General features: G+C 45.9%; 1 protein-coding gene across 2 annotated transcripts in view; it reads left to right on the forward strand.

Moving 5' to 3' along the window:
- RPIA (ribose 5-phosphate isomerase A) overlaps positions 1-15,427 on the forward strand; it is a 36,913-nt gene extending 21,486 nt beyond the window's left edge. For both annotated transcript variants that reach the window (XM_054991066.1, XM_054991067.1), the window contains exons 6-9: positions 364-432; positions 2,027-2,168; positions 5,559-5,658; positions 14,147-15,427. In XM_054991066.1, the coding sequence (XP_054847041.1) occupies positions 364-432; positions 2,027-2,168; positions 5,559-5,658; positions 14,147-14,244 (409 nt within the window). In that variant the 3' untranslated portion in view covers positions 14,245-15,427. The remainder of the gene's footprint in view (positions 1-363; positions 433-2,026; positions 2,169-5,558; positions 5,659-14,146) is intronic.
- The last annotated feature ends 4,076 nt before the right edge of the window (positions 15,428-19,503 follow it).

Consider the following 19,503-nt stretch of genomic DNA (forward strand, 5'->3'; position numbering starts at 1 on the left):
CTTTATCCCTTGAGGGATAAAGGATGTTCCTGCTGTTGATTGTATTGACTTGCGCTATGTCATCCGCCTTGAATCTCAGTGAGAATGCAGACTATAACGTAAATAAATACATTCCTCCCATTACGGAAGTGCTGATCTTTCTACTTGGTAGCTGCCTGTCCTCCTGGTGGCAAGATTTCATTGCCATTTTTATTGAAGAGCTCGAGACACTTGCCAGTTACTGAACATGGATATATTTGAGTACATTAAATAAGAATGTATGCTAGTGATAAAGAAAATGAGGTTGCATAGGTTGGAGTTACTGGGTATCCAGGCAAGCTGTTGGCAACATCTACTGGGTTTGTTTTCTGTTCTTTCTTTTAGGGGCTGCTTGACTCAGGAAAAGATCATTGCTGGCTATGCAAAACACTTAGTTGTTATTGCTGATTACAGGTAAATACCATGCTTCCAGTTGTTTCTTGCTTTCTTGACAATGTGAAGTTTGATTTTGGTGGAATGGACATGATTCTCTGGTTTGATGTTGGCCCCCTTTTTTCACTTTGGTTCGGGGCGGGGGGGATTCTGTTCCTGCGCTTCAGTTTGGTTGTGTTGGGCTTTCTCTGGGATGAGCTCAGCTTGCATTTGGGAGAGCGCCTTGGCCGTGGCAGCCGTGCCCCCGTGTGTTTCTGCAGTGGGAGTCAGCTTTGACTTTTTCCCCAAAGGAAACAATGGAGTGGCTGGGGGCACCTTCTTTGGGGGCCCATAGAATTGTGCCCGGGATCCCATGTTCCTGAAATTTGGAAAGGGGGGGGGTCTTTAGAGGACAGTCAGGAGTAGATCCTCTGCAAATTTGGTGAGGATTGCTTGAAAAGTACCAACCCCCAGCCCCCTTGATAGTCCGCAGATAGTTTTCCCCATAGGGAATAAGGGAGAGTGGCTGAGGGCACCTTCTTTGGAGGCCCATAAAATTAGCCCTAAAAATCTTGGGGGTCTTTAGAGGACACTCAGGAGTAGATCCCTGCAAATTTGGTGAAGCGTGCTTGAAAAATGACAAGCCCCCCCCCCAGCCCACCGTTTAGCCCCCAAATTGATTTTCCCATTGGAAACAATGGCCAAATTTTACCAAACTTCTTTTATATTACTGAACCACACTAGAGAATCAATTCAGTATTCATGGCATACCAATTTTTTTCTTGGTTCAGTATTCCTATTCTGGATTTACCACATTCTTTTTCTGTGCACACCCCTCGGCGTTACCTTTATTCACTGGCAATCTGCCCTTTGGTCTTCTGTAGGCATTGCACAGGAGGAGTCCTGGGCAGTGTAATCAGTCAAGCGTCCTGGGCTATGCTATGAACCTATATTGGGTGAACCTGAGAGGTCAGCTGCGTGGAATGGTCCTTTGTTGCCTTTTGCCCAGCAGCTCAAGGGAAGCCTGACGGGCTTTAGGAAGCATAGCCTGACTATCTTATTGTGAGCCTGTGTGCTGCTGGAGGACACTTGCAGAGTAGCAACATAGTCTTTGGTGTCTACATTTGACCATCTCTTTGAGATGGGCCTGTGGGAGGCCTTTGCTTTTTCAACAGGTCCTCTTAGTCGGTTCAGCAGCAAGCCTGCCTGACCACGTTGGAAGGCCCTGCTGTTTAGTATCACCTTTTTGGGAATTCCTTTGTTGTTCTTCTATACTGTTTCATATTCAGAGCTCTGGGAAGCCAGCAGCGATTGGGTTTCTTCCTTTTCAGAATGTCTCCTGCAGTTCTATAGTGTAACTTCATGAGCCTCATAAAGGAATTGATATTTTGAATTTGCTTCCTTTCCTCTGTCTCTTCCTTCCTTTTGAATTGTGCCTCTTAGTTTGCAGGCTGGGGTTGTTGTTTTTGGGGGGGGGGGGGGTTGGGTTACAAGCTGTTGGTTCAAATTGTAATCCACTTTAAATGCTTTGGCAGAAAGACAGCGTACAAATGTAGTAAATAAAATAAATGGGGAGGTTGAGTATGCCACTGCCATAATATTAATGCAACTTCCTTTTTAACCTGTGCTCCCATAGAAAAAAGTCTAACAGCCTTGGAGAACAGTGGAAGAAAGGGATCCCTATTGAGGTCATCCCTATGGCCTACGTGCCGGTTGCCCAGGCCCTGTCCAAGAAGTTTGGGGGTGTGGCAGAGCTGAGGATGGCCATCAGTAAAGCTGTAAGTACAAACAATGGTGAGAAGGCAAATTTGCACTCACTGAACTATGCCTCTCTGGGTTTTGAATTGAATGGCTGGAAGGCATTCCCTATTCTGTAATATCTTTAAAATATTAAATTTGAAGTTCTGGGGTTTCAGCACTTCAGGCAATGCCAAATAAGGGAACTTAGTTCTTGCAAAATTCAATCTGATAGATAGCTAATATCCAAATACAGTCCATGCTACTATGGCTGTGAGCTATTCTTGTCCTTCTGCGTGTGGTACATAATCAGAGAGGACGCTGGCTGAGGAACACCTGCCTGGGAGCAGCAGCCTGGGAGGTGTTCCCTTTTCAGGGTCCCATCTTGTTGCTGGAAACATGGGTAGAATCACTGATGACCTTCTTCTTGCATTAATAACAGGGGTGGGGAGGGGTTATCGGTAAGGGATCCGTTTGTGCGACTGATGCACCGTAAGCGTGGAGACTGGCGCAAGACGTTTGAATGCTTGAGATACAAAATCGAAATGATACCATCTTGGAGATAAAAACACGCTGCTTGCTGCCCTTCAACGGTATCGCCCACTGTGCTGCCTGAGGCTGCCTGTATCACCTTGGCTAACGGCCAGGCTGGTCCTGAGTGGGATCTTGCCTGGGTGTAATCATCATCTACACTTTTGCAAGGAAATGGGGGTTGACTTCAAGATGTTAGGTGCTTGGCCTGGGAGACTTCACTGCAGGGCTGCTGCATTCCGGCTCCTGCCACAAAACACTTCTTTTCCCGAAGGCACCCCCTCCCCCCAAGCCTAGAAGAATTCACTCTCTATTAACTTTGTAAGCCTGTTAGTAGAGCCAGTATTCTTGCACTGAACTTTGCCTGCTTTGTGGTGCTAAAAATTAAATTTCCTACTCTTGAGCTATCCAGATTCTGTAGCATGTATAAATAATGCAAATTGAACACATTTGCCAAACTTTGTAATTTTCTATATATAATCTGAACTGGCCCCAGAGTGCAATAAAAAAAAAACCCTGCACAATATGGGCAGGTACAGACAAGTGAATTGTTTCTACAAATCTCAGGAAGCCCCAAGTTTGTATAAATATCTTAAATTGAGAGATAAAATAAAATTTAAAATGTTTTAAAATGCTGAGATCTCAAGAGCTTACCTCATGAGATCTCGGCAGCCAGTTTGGATTGCCTAGGCAACTGCAGAAAGATCACCCATGTATTCTGTGATAGCCTAGATGATCCCAAATGACTGCTGCAGTTTGGGATGAAGGAAGCCGTAATGGGAGGGGGAACAATGGAGCAAAAAGAGTCTGGAAAAAGGGAAGCAGGAGAGCCAGGAGGGCCTGCTGCAAGGGGAGGAGGGAAGACGGGGACAGTGTGAAGGAAGGTCAGTGAGGAGGTGAGACTTCCCCTGCTTATGTTTTACTATTTTGCCTAGTATATTTTTGCTAGTTATTGGTAGAGCTAGTACAGGATACTGGAAAGCTGATCCTGCCACCTCTCTGGCTTGTATAATTTGAGCAGGTGCTGCCCATGCTCTTCCAAGTATATTTTACAAGCTTTAGGGACAAAAGCTTCCTCTAAACACAAGAAACGAAACGTGGGATTCTCAGATTCTGCTCTAGGAAGTTGTAGTGAGACTTTGTCTTTTTATTTATGCTGCCTCACGTGCTCTGCTTCAACAGATCAAAGGAGAACCTCCTAACTCTTTAACTAGAAGTGGCAGTGGTTTGAATGAGCCTTCTGCTCATCAACAGAGATGGCAGTGTTCCTTTTCTGTCACTACGCTTTGGGATCTTACCGGTGTTTGGCACCTCATGGACAATTCCCTTGCATAATACATGTTCACTTTGTGCCCTCATTTGGGACACATGGTTAGTACCTGTTGAGGGGGAAAGGATTCGCCAACATACAGTTAATACATATTGCATGGGAGGAAAACATGGGAAGCATTCTCTGTCAGGGGATTTTGTGTTACTGTTGGTGTACCAAGAATTTGCTGGAGGGTTAAATGCTGTGCTGTGGCTGCAGATGGTAAGAGTGTTTTTTTGCTCACCATTAGTTCAATGGAAGTGCTTTTACTAGGAGGGATTATTGCACAATCCACTAACCATACTGACTTTTTATTTGTGGGATGGCAGCTGTTGAACAGTAGCAAGCAGCTAGCCCTGGATAATTCATGCAAGCTGCAAGGTAACAAGTCATCTGGTGGCTGCCGCCCAGCCTGGCCCTGCCCAGTCCCACTCCATTTTATGGACAGAAACCAAGGCTTGAAGTACTGTTGTAGTTGCCTAGCAGTGGCTACTGAAGGTGTCATTTTTTAAAGCTATAGGTGCTGTTTCTATTGTTTGGTGGGGGGAGGTCTTAAGCCAAATGTATTTTTTAGATTTCAGATTTTTCTGCAACCCTGGAGCTTTTCTCAGGTTTTTTAGAAAGACCTGTCTTGTGTGTCCATGACCCCACTTTCTGGATTTAAGTATCCGTAGATGGTGCCATGTTGAAAATTAGATATATTGATGATTGTTAATGCAAATAAGGTATGGTTTCCTTTCTTCCATGGTTAGTGTATGGTTTCAATTGGTGTAATCTATATATATAAAGACAAGTGTCCTGACTGACTCATCAATGCCCAGCCCAAACCCCTGGATGTGGAAACACGAAATTTGGGGAGAACATTCCTTTCATGATGTAAACACGCACTAAGAAGGGTAAGAAATTCACCCCCTAAGAGGGTAAAAAGGGATCAAATGTGTTTTCCCAAAGGGATACAACTTCCCTGTGTGGCTGGAAGGCTACTGCCTGCTTGTTCCCCCACTCACTGCCAGCTCAGCCACTCTTTTCTGATTGGGCCTGCCTTTCAAGGTCATTTGCATATGCGGGCTGATTGAGGTTCACAATGTTCCACGCCTCATTCTCCCCCAAGACATTTGGAACACAGAGGTCATTTGCATATGCAGCCTGATTTGCCCTCACCCCCCACATTCTAAACAGTCTGCTATTGCTATGGGGAGTCACTGAATGTGTCCTGAGGTCAAATGCATCTCCTAGGCTTACCCTCAAAGTTCTCTAGGGTTGCCAATCTCCCTGTGGGACCTGGCTTTCCTATGTGGCTGACAGGCTCCTGCCTGCTTGTACCCCCTTCTCTCTCTGATTGGTCAGCTGTGGAACTCTGTGTTCTGAGGTAAAAATTAAGTCAAGGAAACAAAAAATGTTACATACTCAGCCATAAGTATTATAACTGGATTTAAAGTAGTTAAATACCGTGGCGAAGCATGGGTATCAAGCTAGTTTTAAATAAATTAACTGTCAAAATAAAGGTTATTTTAGTTAATTCTGTGAATGCCTTTAAAAATAGTAAGATCTCAGGGACCCATACTGTTTACTTGGTTCTTTTGTTTGTTAGGGTCCAGTGGTGACAGACAATGGGAATTTTCTGTTGGACTGGAAATTTGATAAAGTTCATAAATGGAATGAAGTGAACATGGCAATCAAGATGATACCAGGTGAGAAAAGTGTAATCTTTCCAAGTAGCAATAAACTGGTCTGTAATATCTAGATGTGACTGGGACGTTGCAGATGTTTTCTTGAACCCAGTGATCTTTTTATCCATTGTTGTGTGATATACAAGGCTCACTATTTGCTCACGGGTATGCTGAAATTTCCAGGACTAGTGCTGCAATCTTAAGAACACTTTACTGGGAGTCATTCCCATTGAATAAATTGGAACTTCTGAGTAGACCTGCTTAAGAGTACTTCCTGAGTCCTGGTCATGACAAAGCAAGCAAGGTGACGTGACACAGACTCTGAGGGACTGGCTCATGATAAGCCCTGCCTGCTACTGGGATAGACTCTGCGGATTCGGAGTGTGTTAGGCAAGAGCTGGTCTCCCTTGAGCAAAGTATGGTAGAGAATCCTTTCTGAACCCCCTCTTACTTTTTCTCAGTTGTATTTTGAGGATTGCTGGTTTAATTAGGTGAAAGTGAAAAAAATGTACTGCTCAGTTTCCTAAAACTGCAAAAAGTTTTTTTGTTGTTTCTTTTTTATTAGAAGAATTCACGATGCAATGTTTCTCATTTCTTCATATAGTATTTACATTAAATACAACTAATAATAATAATAATAATAATTACCATCAGTACTTTATATAAAGCTGTTACCTTGCACTCCATCTGATTTGCCAGTGCGCCATCTCTTTCTCTATATAACACAGCAATGATTGCCAGCCCGTTTTCCAGAATTCAGCTTGTTTTCTGTACTTTAATGGTCTTGATTTCACTATTCTGATTTCGTCCAGAGCCCTTCTTTGCCACTCTATTTTGCTAGGCTTAGATTTTGCCTTCCAGTGATTTGCCAAGATTAATCTTGATTCTGTAAGCAAATTTAATATCATCTCTTGCTTAGATATAGGACCATTTTACATGAATCTACAGAAAGAGTTTCTCTCTGAAAGGTAGACTAGCTCTTACTATTTCAAGAACCACTTCCAATACCATTTTCCAAAAATGTTGTGCTCTAATGCATACTTACCCCATGTGGAGAAAGTTCTGCTTTTAGAGAGCCGTAGCAATGTGCACCCAGGTTTCATATTTGTTAAAATATGTTGAAACAGGTTTCTCTCAGTTTCAGACCAAGAATTCCTTGTCACAGGAATGGGCAGGGCTGTGCAGAGTTCTCCTGTGAACGGGACAGGCTTTCCAAGAAGCCCTCCCACACCAAACTCCCCTTCCTTCCTTCCTTCCTTCCTTCCTTCCTTCCTTCCTTCCTTCCTTCCTTCCTTCTGCCCCCTTCAGCCCGGGAACAAGCAAGGGCCTTGACTGGTTGCCACTATTCTGGTTTGAGGGCCCAGCATACCCATCCTGCCTGCCTGGCACCTCCTTGCAGTATGGTTGAATAGGAAATGTACTTACCCAATATTTCACTTACAGTAAATAAGTGGGCCATTATAAAAAGGGATCAAAATTAATACAGTGTGCATTACAACACACAGGGCAAAATCACATGGAAAAGAATCCAGCTGGAAAACAATGTTCCCTAATGCGACTTGTTTCCTAAATGTATCACTACCTGATCCCCGTTAGGGCAGTCACTCTGGGGTGAGGGATACTCATGGTACTTCTCCTTTCTCAAGACAGAGGTCTTCACGCCCTCTTCAGCCTGACAGGGAGGGGTCAACAGTCCAGCCAAGTCCAGGGAGTTCAGAATGCTGAGCATTGCATATATCCTTCCCTCTCTGACACGGGGAGATTTGTTCATGTCTGGGAATCTGAAAGACATCTACTTCCAAATGTCAATCCAACCACAACATTCCAAACTCCTCTGGTTTTCTGCAGAAGTCACCTACTACCAAAGGCAAGGCTCTTCAGCCTCCCTACCATGGTGAGAACGTTCACCAAGCGCACAGCAGTGAAAATAGCACATCTTCCCCATCAAGACATAACAGCAGTTTCCCCCTACATAGCCGTTTCTCCTGTCTCCCTTGTCCAACACATACAAACAACTCTACATATCCTTTCTACTTTGGGTGTTTGTGTCGGCAGCGTGGAGTCACTCTTTTCACCTCCATTGCATAGGCTGCCTGTCCTGTTCCTTTCATACCAAAGGCCATTTGGAAGACGGGTAGGGACCATAAGAACGGCATGCTCATCACTCTATGCTGGCCAAGGCAACACTGGGCAGCTGGAGGATTGTGGTGAACCAAAGGCTAATTTCTCTATCTGCCGAAAGTACCATGTCTCCCATTCAGCAGCATGGCAGGATGGTGCCTATAGTCACCATGTAACTAGCAGCCTGGAGGACAGTCCTGGAGTGACACTTTCAGATCCTTTGAAGGAGATAGGGAAACTAATTGTTTGGGAAACTAATTGTTGGACACTCCTGTGAGCATAAGTGGGCTCTACCACTGTTAACTTGACATGGGGTGGTGGTTATCCACTGACTTGCATCCTAGTGTACCTGTGATCTACCTGTGTTCTCAAGGCCCGGCACACTAATCTCTTAAGACGCCATCTCAGTTTCACACCCTCCTGTCCAGGGTTTCCCTCTTTTCTTTCAACCTCTGAATAAGCAATTCTTCTAACAACACCAGTACCTAATGCTCATCCCATTTGTGGTCAAGTAATTTGAGCTGTTAGCCACCTATGACCTCAGACACTTAATGTTAAAGTGCCTTTTCTGGTTGCAGGTTGCTCGGCAAGGAGGATCGGTGAACTCTCTGCTCAGGCCCTCCCTTACTTCCAAACTTATTTTAATCCTACACCCAGACGTTACCTTTGGATGAAAGCTGGTCCTCCCCATATACTTCCCAAATCCGGTCTCAGAAGTAAAGAGGTCTTCGCATTCTTTGAATGTTCAAAAGGCACCTTCAGAAAAGAGGGTGTGGCCTGTTTCTTTCTTACTCTTAGCCATAGAAAAGACAGAGTCTTCTTAATGGTCCCAGCTACCATCAAGCTGTGGTATGAACTTGAGTATAAACAGTTATGGTTCATTCCACCAAGGCTGCAGCCACATTTCTCTGCATTTAGCACAACAATTCTATTTCCTGAGCTTTACAGAACAGCCATCAGGGTCTAGACTTCCACCTATGAGGCTTTGTATCCTGGATGTCCAGAGCAGATCTGTCCATCAGCAGAATGATATTGCTGAATGTGGATATGCTGAAGCCCATCTCAAGGTAGCACCACTTGCTGGTCTGCAGCCATTAGTGCGATGCAGAGAGACCCCAACAAGTAAAAACAAGTTCATCAACATGTCTTCTGTGCAGTCCCACGTGGGAACGCCGCATGCGCAGGCCAGCCGCAGACATTCCAAAGCTAAGCACGAGATGCCTGCTTAGTTTTTTCGCGCACTTCCCCCCCCCCCTGGAGCAGCCATAAAAGGTGGGGTGAGCAGCTCCCTCCCTAAGTTCTTCTTTTGCCACCACTGAAGGACATGTCTCCTCTCTGCTGCTCAGTTCCATCACTAATAGATGCCAGTTAGGGCCTTTGGTTCCTTGGCATTGAAGGCTCTCCTCAAGAAAGTATCGCCATTGTGGGATGAAGACGACACACTTGGATGGGTGTGATAAATGCCTTCTTTGTCTGGGTGAGGCCCATGACACCTTGTCGTGTGCAATCTGCAAACAATTTACTCCTGAAGCACACCATGAAAGGGTGTCGCGACTTAAAGCAGCTCTTTGGGAGTCAGCCCTAATGGCAGGATTGTGCATATAGTCACCTTGAAACATAATGCTGCAGATAATAGACCTCAGCACCCTCCTCAGTTCCTCCAGCATGTTCAGTGCCTATCACCAATCAGAAGGGCCAGTTGGTTCCAGCTGCGCCTTCGTTGGTTCCACCTCGGTGCCAGTCAGAGCTGCCTACAAAAAAGGGTAAGCTCAAGCCAAAGCATGCTGAAGCCATCAACTTCAGTTCTAAGTCATAAAAGAGGAAAAAACTATCTTCTTCAGTTCCAACCACTCAGTTGTATCGAGTCCGCCCAGGATTCCAAGAACTCCATCTCCATCCCCTGGAAGGCATTCCGCTTCAGTTCCACCCCTTTCAGTGGGTGAGATTCCTGAAGTCATAGAACTGTCTACAGCTATTTCTCCATTGTTGTTGTCACCAGTACAACCTGTGGAAAGACAGAGGGGTTCCTCGGGCCTATCTGAAAGTCACAATCACTTGGAACTGTCTCCTCGCCATAGATGCCATCAGTTCCATTCTCCATATGGTTCCCTGTACCATTACTATGCATATGGGTTTGAAGGTTCACCGGGCTTGTACCCACCCCCTCATTACTTCTTCCGTGTCAAAGACCCTTATGTTTCACTCAGGTTCACTCTTGGTTCACTCAGAACCAAGAGGTAAAACTAAACCTAGATTAGTTTAACCACAGTTCCGGAACCAACATTGAACCACACTAAACACTCTGATGATGAGTCCGATGTCGGCTTGGATGTTGCATCAGAACCTTCTCCACTGGAATTTCTTACTGAGGATTCTATTGTATCCCCAAGTGAGGAGCTCTGCTTGTACATCGAGCAGTTAATCCAGATGGCGAGGTCTCTGGACATTGAGGTGACCTGCTCTGCTCCAACCTCTTTGGAGCTAGTCTTCAAGGTCCAGCACTCAGAAGTGGCTGGACCAGTGGCATTTCTGATCATGCAAGGCATGCTTGACCTGACTAAAGATGAGTGGTCCAGACTGGCCTTGACTTCGGTGATGTCAAAAAAGCCGGATAATATGTATAAAACCAAACAAGAAGGATCAGGTTTTCTGTTTACTCGCCCTCCTGCCAATTCTATTGTTACCAAGGCTAGCACCTTCAAAAAAGCACTGGCCACTCAGCTCCGATTGATATGGAGGGCAGGAAACTAGACATACTGGGTAGAAAGGTTTATGCTTCTGCAGCCTTAACCTTTAAAATTGGTAATTATAAGGCCTTCGTGGCCCACTACCAGTTTTCTTTATGGCAAAAGATAATCATACTTCAGCCTAATCCCCGATGATAAGCAAAGGCAAAAATTTTGCAAGAAGCTTTTAAGGCTCTTCAAACAGCAAATTAATACGGACAGACATATTGGAGATTGCTCTTCAAGAGCTGTGTTCCACAATTGTAATAAGGAGGCATGCGTGGCTCAGAACCACAGTGCTAGCCCCTCGCCATAGGATGAGGGTAGAAGACCTTCCCTTTGAAGGTACAGACCTTTTTTTGTTAACCACAGACAAGGCACTCAAAAAGATTTAAGGGTGATAAGGTAACAGTAAGGCCCTTGGGTAACACATCTCATTACCCAGCTCCTTTTAAACAGATCTCCCCTAAGGTCCTGTGTGCCTTATAATAGTGAATACAATCAGTTCCGTCCCCAGCGGATGCAACATTGCACAGAGGCTCTCAACAGCCTCCTTCCTCTGCCTCTGTTCAGCCTTGGAGGAGGTACTTCCGTTCCGAACCAAAACAAAGGACAGTTCCCGATCCCCAAGGGACCAGTCTGGATCCAATAAGCAAGGCTTCTGATGCCACACCCTCTTGTGCCATGTCAGTCCACTGCTCACTTCCTCTGCAGGCTTGGGAGTTGATCGCCCAGGAGACTTGGGTGTTGTCCATAGTCATCTAAGGCTACTCCCTGGAATTTAAGACAACTCTGCCCAAATTTCCCCCTCTGTCCAACCCTCTACCTCCTCCTGCCTAACTCTTAGAGAAAGTGCAGTCATTGCTGAAGAAACAGGCCATAGAACTGGTTCCATCCCTTTGTATCTACGGGGGTGGGGGTGGGGGTTATCCCAGTATTTTATTGTGGACAAAAGATAAGGGGATTCCTGCCCCATTTTAGACCTCCATTCCCTAAATGACTTTATAGTTTTCAAAAGGTTTCAACTGTTGTAGTTAAAAGATGTTTTATCCCTGTTGAAAAGTCTGTATCCTGTGGCTCATCCACAGATCCTTGAAGTGTTGGAACACACAGAACCCCTTCGACTCCTCTACAGTTCACATCTCAATCTACACAGATGCCTCTCTGTCACGATGAGGGGGCTTGTTCTGGGACCACCCAGGTAAAGGGAGCATGGTCCCCTCAAGAATCATCTATGCACATCAACCTCCTCAAGCTCAGGGGGATGAGGTATGCTCTGAAGGTGCTAGTTTGCCTAGTGGAAGGCAAAAATGTTCAGATAGCATGGACAATATGACTGCCATGCATTACTTAAACAGACAGGTGGCGCAGGTTCCCTGGCCATCTTCCAGAAATCCTCACCGATATGGCAATGGGGTATCCAGCATCAAGTCACTCTCTTTGTCATACACATAGTGGGCAAAGACAATGTTCTGGCAGATGCACTAAGTTGGTCCAAATCCCAGAACTATGAATGGTCTGTCCGCATGGATGTCCTCCACCCTGTTTTTGCAATGTGGGGGTATCCTACCATAGATCTGTTGGCCACAGACCTCAACAGGCGATGTGCTCGATATTGTCCATGGGCAGGAAAGGAGAAGGCCTCTCTCAGGGACACCTTTCAGATCCCTTGGCTGGGCACCCTCTTATATTTATTCTGCCCTCTTCCTCTTATGACGTTGACACTCAGCAAGATGATGAGGGAAGGTTTCTTGGCAATTGTAATAGCCCCTTACTGGCCGAGGCAAGCCTGGTTTACAACTCTATTCCAAATGGAGAGCCAGTTTGGTGTAGTGGTTAAGAGTGGCAGGACTCTAATCTAGAGAACCGGGTTTGATTCCCCACTTCTCCGCTTGAAGCCAGCTGGGTGAGCTTGGGTCAGTCACAGCTCTCCCAGACCTCTCTCAGCCCCATCTACTTCACAGGGTGATTGTCGTGAGGATAATAATAACACACTATGTAAACCACTCTAAGTGGGTGTTAAGTTGTCCTGAAAGGCAGTATATAAATCAAATGTTGTTATGGCACAGGGCAGAATCTACCATTTTCTCCTAACACCACGTGTGCTACAGGATGATGTGGTTCTCCACCACAGCCTAGGTACTCTGAAACTGACAGCCTGGTTCATATCCCCCCCTGGACTGAACTTCTTCTCCCCAGTCCAGAAGGTCCTGTTGGAAGCTACAAAACCATCCACCAGGAAATCATGCCTAGCCAAATGGAAAATATTTTGTATGTGCCACAAGCAACGACTTGAACCAGATCTCGGCCTCATTACCACTTTTTCCAGAGAATCTTCTCACAATGTGACCAAAGTACGATAGCCTCAGTCTAGTTGTGTTAACTTCTTGGAAAACTCGATTTGCTTTTGTGTTAACTTCTTGGAAAACTTGATTTGCTTTAGAACTCACTCATTTGTCTTTTTGGCCGTCCATGGTATCCTAAAACTCTCGTCCAGCACCACATCTCAAATGAATCCATTTTCTTCCTGTCCCCCTTCACATCCGTACATAGTACCGAGGAATACCGTAGCACGAACGGTCTTGATATTGGTCCCCAGCGACACTTCCGTATTGTCAAGGATCGTTTCTCGCCCCTTCATGGCTTCCCTTCACAGTGTCAATCTCCTGCTTTCTGGGTTGATGATTGAGCCAAGGCATAGAAAATCTTTCATACTTTCAGTTTCTTCATTGTCAGCCTTAAAATGGTGTAATTTCTCCGTAGTCATTACTTTTGTCTTCTACCCCAATTCCATGTGTCACCAGACAAATGCAAGTTTGCGGCTGCACAAATGAGCATTTTGCATTAACCCAGACTTAGAATTTCTGATACTAGAAAACCAACTTCAGCTGTGAAAGAAAACATTCCTCATTATTACTCACTAATGATGCTGGTTTGGGAGAGTTATATTTCTGCCCCTGGCACTCATCTGCCTGTGAGGCGAGAAGTTTTCCATTGAAGCCCTTTTTCCGCACCAGCCCACAGACGATTATAATACTTCCATTTTCCTTTTCACAAACTGACAGGACTTTTAATCCCAACATATAATACTGGATGGGAGGGAGTGCCCCATATGGTGAAACCTATAGCTTTTTAGAAGGGTCACAATGCCCTAACTACTTTTCAGAAAGTAAGTAGCTCTACTTTGGGAACATTCTGTAAAGCCATGTCTCTGCACAAAAAAGTGCTACCGGGGAGGAATTTTAACCCAAAATATTGGTAAAGGGATTGATATCGAATTTCAGAGGAGGTAGTGCTCATGGATTCTCTCAGACTGTATCAGGAGTCAGTGATCACAAAGAGGTTCCTGCAAAGATCGGGCGGGGGAGGGGTAGGCAAGAAGGAAACTTCCACCTGGTTCTCCCCTTTGTCACAGTGTCACTGGTCCTGGAAGCGGGGGGGGGGGGCAGTGGGGCTGAGTCGTGCCTGATGGATCGAGCGTTATCACGCCTTTTCTTACACTGAAAGCACTCAGATGCAGAGTGATTCCAGTCTAAGCCAGTCAGAATCAGGCTGTATAGGACTGCACTGCTGTTCTTTCAAAAACCCCATCAGATAAGTCAAAATTTCTTATACAGAGCATTGTAATAGTAGCAAACAGTCATTCGGATTTTCTGTTCTAGGAGTGGTGGAAACAGGTCTCTTTATCGGCATGGCAGAACGAGTTTACTTTGGTATGGAAGATGGCTCAGTCAGCACGCGTGAGAAGCCGGTCCAGTGAGCAGCCTCCGTGTACATTTGGCCTGCGTTATGATTTCCTGTTAGGGTGCCGTTGACATCTTGCCTTAGAGAGTGTGTGCAGAACCCAGTGAATGAATGAAGCGTCCAGATGATTTTGCTGAAATTGATTTCTATTTTTAAATCTATTTTTTACTTTTTCATGAATGTGTCTCTTTTTAAATAGCAATTGATAATGTTGACCAGAGTTTATTTTAAACATTTTCATTTAGCATTTATACAAAATGCTTACCAAAAAGGATATGACTAACAGCATGTCAGCCACCCAGTTGCTCAGTGTCTGTTGGTGGAATGATGGTAACTGCATTTTGTGGCATTATGTTTTTGCACAAGTTATACCAGTTATACCAAAGGGCATATCCCACTGGAACTCACAGATGCCTTATTGGAACCTCTTGGTTCTATGTTTCTTAAAATTATTTTTTCATAATGTTTTTAATAATGCTGCTTGTCTAATTTTGCTGTAGTGTAATTGATATCTGCACTGTGTGATATCTTAATATGAATGGCATTTAAAGTTCTGTCTAGGATTTATTGTTGCATTTTCTGCAGTGCTGTGGCTGTTGTCTTGTTGTTCTCATAATATCTGAACAAAGAGATGGAAAAAATGGTTGCATCCCAGGTCTGTTCCAAGCAACCACCGGCATGCAAAGTTAGTCACATCACTGGCCCCAAAAATGCAGTTCATACCTTTGGACATTTCTGAAGCTGCATGGGAATCACCATACCAGAGTGTCTCCCACAATTCTGTGAGTAAAGTATGAATGTGTCCTAACATTGGTACTTAAAGAGTGTGCCAAACTTTTGATGCCCCCTTCCCAAATGGGTAAGTTTGGAGTTTAGTATTCTAGTCTCTTTACAAAGAGCATCATTTATTTTCAGAGCTGCTTGAATAGTTTATGCCCTGAGCTCAGAATTGGGCCTGATTCTGTTTTACAGTGGAAGGTTCCTGGTTTACTGTTCCTCACATGTTGATGTTTCACAGAATATTATGTCTAAATGTAAAGAATGATTGAGCTTCCTGCCAGACATACCAATATGTAGCCAGAGTAAACACTTCTTTAAAATGTATCATATTCCATTTCTAGGCAAATTTGTACAATAATGTCAGAATGACTCAACATTGAATGTTACAAACAACAAAATAAAATAAACTATAATGCCAATCTCTTTTGTAGTTTCTTGTTAAATGATACGGCATCCATACATAGTATCTAGCCATAAATTACCCCATTCAAATTCCAGAAAACTGCTACCAAGTTAATATACACTTATATTAATTGTGTATCTTTTCCCTCAGCATCGTGGCCAAGGGCTAATTGTTTTGTAGGCAATCTCTAGCGGCATCAGAAATTGTAAGCCTGGTTGCAAATAATCATTGCAGTTGGGGATCTTGATGTTGGAGATGCAGTTGGGGATTGTAACAGGCGATGAAGAGAGGGAAGGACTGCTCAATTCCTACTTTTCCTCAGTCTTCTGTGAGGGAGATGGTGCTCAACATGGTATAAACACAACACATGATGGGGGGGGGGGTTTATAGCCTAGGATCAACATAGGTGTAGTGCATAAACACCTAGTGTCTTTGAATGAAACGAAGTCCTCAGGGCCAGATGAATTGCACTCAAGGGTAGCAAAGGAACTTGCAGATGTAATTTCTGAGCCTCTGTCCATTATTTTGTAGAGTTCTCCATCTTCAAGAAGGGGAAAAAGGAAGATCCGGGTAACTACCAATTCATCAGCAGAGCTGTCCATCGTGGCCAAAAGTGGGTGCAGTGAACTTCACCCACCTTCCTGCCTTTGCAGAAAGGAAGGGATGGACAGGACTGGAGAGGTTGTTGGGAAGGGTTGGAGTGGTTCCAGAGAGGAATAGGTCTAAAGAGGGACCAGGATCTGGGAAGATCCCGACAGTTGCAAGGCCTCCTCTGAGCAACCACTGATGTGCTCAGCGGTGGCAGCTCACATCACCCACCTTCCTGCCTTCGCGGAAAGGATGGGATGGGGATGGGCAGGATAGGAGAGGTTGTTGGGGAGGGTCAGAGTGGTTCCAGAGAGGGTCAGTTTCAGAGAGGGAGGGGGAGCTTGACGGGGAGAGGAGGACCCCAACATCCACCGTGTCGGATTGCCCAGACTGCTCCGGCATAGGCTTGTCCGCCCCTACTGTGTTGCAGTGGAGGCTGTCGCCAGCATCACCCACCTTCCTGCCTTTGCAGAAAGGGTGGGAGGGACCCATTCCCCCCCACACGCCCAGAGGGGTCAGCAGGAGCCCATAGATAGGGCAAAACAGGGCCCTGTCATCATCAGCAGCAAAGCTGTCCCTCGTGGCCAAAAGTGGCGGCAGCTGACATCACCCACTGTCCTGCCTTCACAGAAAGGACGGGAGGGACAGGACAGGAGAGGTCGTTGGGAACGGTTGGACTGGGTCCAGGGAGGGATCGGTCGAAAGAGGGACCAGGAGCTGTGAGATCCCAACAGTTGCGAGGCCTCCGAGCAACACACTGAGGTGCTCAGCGGCGGCTGCTCACATCACCCACCTTCCTGCTTTTGCGGAAAGAACGAGAGGGAGAGGAGATGTCCTTTGGAGGGGTTGGGGCGGTTCAAGAGAGGGCGAGGTTCAAAGACAGATGGTGAACTTTTCGGGGAGACAGGGACAGAGGGTTACCACTTCTTGGCTGCCTTGCAGAGCAGGACTGGGAAACCCCCAAAGATTTGGGAGCCTTCACCTTTGAAACCCACTGATCTTGTCAGCGGCGGAAGCAGCCATCACCTGCCTTCCGGCTTTCATGGAAAGAACAGTATGGACAGGTCAGGAGAGGTTGTTGGGGAGGGACAGAGTGGTTCCAGAGAGGGTCAGTTTCATAGAGGGATGGGAAGCTTGATGGGGAGAGGAGGACGGGGAGGACCCCAACATCCAACGTGTTGGATTGCGCAGATTGCTCTGGCAGAGGCTTGTCCACCCCTCCTGTGTCGCAGTGGAGGCTGTCGCCGGCATCACCCACCTTCCTGCCTTCGCGGAAAGAACAGGGTGGGCAAGAAAGGAGAGGTTGGGAGGGGTCGGAGGGTTCCAGAGAGGGAGATGTTGACAGAGGGAATGTCCAGGACCTTGTCGGGGAGAGGAGGGTATGGGTCGCTTGTCATGGCTGCATTGTGTCAGACTGTGGCTAAATAAGGCACTCTCTACCGGGTTCCCTTTAGAGGCAAACACAAGTCCAGTGTCTGGAAAAGGAAACTTTATTGCAGAAAAGGTCCATTATAGTCCACTGTCCTGAATAGGAGACTCAGGATGGTACATGATCATTGTTACCAATGAAGGGTAAGCATAAGGTACAGAGTAACAATACCCATCTGGATCAGCCTCCCCCCACAGTTCTCAAAACAATATCTCTCAGTCCTGGGAAGCTGCTCTCCCTCAAGGCCAATGCTTGGTGGAACGGCGTTAGACAAAACAGTCTCCTCCGGTGGGAATGGTGCCTGGGAACTGGTGCACCTAGGAAGAAAACACTCAAACACTAGAAGCATTAGAAAATGGAGTCAGTACAGTTTAGGTATACACTGGACCTGACATTCTGCCCCCCTTAAAACAAATCCCCCCCTGGTTTATATGGGTAGCGAGCATGAAAAGCTTTGGTTAATCTAGGAGCATGAACATGTGCAGAGTTCACCCATTCATCGTAACCAGAATCAAAGTCCTTCCATCTAATGAGGTAAAAAAGCTGATTTCGTTTGAGTTTAGAGTCCAAGATCTGTTGTACCTCATAGTGTATTTGGTCGTCAATCAAAGTTGGAATGGGTGGAGCTTTGACGTGCCATTTGTTGTCGGTTGGAGCTCTCTTTAGAAGACTGACATGGAACGTATCATGCACATGGCGCAGGTTCTTGGGTAAAGTTACAGCAACAGTCACTTTATTTATTATCTTGCGCACAGGAAAAGGTCCTAGGAATTTCAGAGCGAGTTTGCGGCTTGTCTGAGCTAGTTTCAGATTCTTTGTGGAAATATACACATGATCTCCGGGTTGTAATTCCCACTCGGCCACACGATGGCGGTCTGCGTATTTTTTGTAATCCAGTTTGGCTTTTTCGAGGTGCTTCTTAATAAGAGTCCATTGCTGTGTCGCCTCCCCCCACCATGAAGATACATCTGGCAATTTGGAGGAATGGAGAGGGGGCGCGTCCAACGGGAAGGGATTGAAGTGGGCTCCGTAGACAATTTTGAAGGGGGCCTCCCCCGTAGAAGCGTGTACACTGTTGTTATATGAGAACTCGGCCAAGGGGAGGAGGTCCACCCAATTATCTTGTTGAAAATTGATGTAGCAACGAAGGAATTGTTCTAATATTTGGTTTGTTTTTTCGGATTGCCCGTCGGTTTGTGGGTGGTGGCTTGAACTGATGCCTTGCTCAATATTCAACATTTTCAAAAGCTCCCGCCAGAAGTTGGCAACGAACTGTCCGCCGTGATCCGAAATCACCTTGGACGGAAAAGAATGTAATTTTACGATGTGTTTCAGAAACAAATCCGCTAGTTTTCGAGCAGAGGGTATAGCAGTACAGGGGACAAAATGAGCTTGCTTGGAGAACAGATCTACCACAACTAAAATACAATTATGTCCTTTAGAGATAGGTAGATCAGTGATAAAGTCCATGGATATTATTTCCCAGGGTCTGTTTGGTGTTTCCAATGGTTGCAGGAGACCCGGAGGCTTCCCTTTCCTGGTTTTGGCGCTGAGGCAAATAGGGCAGGAACTAACGTATTGGGAAATGTCTTTGCGCCTGCCCGGCCACCAGAATTGTCTTTGGATCAGGTGCAAAGTTTTTAAATACCCATAATGTCCAGCAGTGGGAGCATCATGACAGCGCTGCAAGACCTCCAGCCTGAGGCTGTTTGGGACATAAAATTTGCTCCCAGCTAGCCAATCCCCGTGTGGGGATTGGGTCAGTTTGTTTCGTGGAGCTGTATCCCCCTCCTTTTCCACTTCAGTTTTGAGTTTCGATTTCCACCCTTGGTTGGCCGGGAGGGGCTGCTTGGCCCGACTGCGAGTGGTCACCACGCCCCCAAGTTGCGTAGGCGAGAAGACAGTGTCGACAGTCTCCTCCCTTTTGCTCTTGTGTTGGGGCATGCGCGATAGGGCGTCCGCTAAAAAGTTAGTTTTGCCCGGGAGATAATTTAGAGTGAAGTTGAATTTGGAAAAGAATTCCGCCCATCGCAATTGCTTAGCATTCAGTCTGCGCGGGCTTCGGAGGGCCTCCA

This window comes from Eublepharis macularius, chromosome 11 (genome assembly GCF_028583425.1).
Source record: "Eublepharis macularius isolate TG4126 chromosome 11, MPM_Emac_v1.0, whole genome shotgun sequence".
NCBI lineage: Eukaryota > Metazoa > Chordata > Lepidosauria > Squamata > Eublepharidae > Eublepharis > Eublepharis macularius.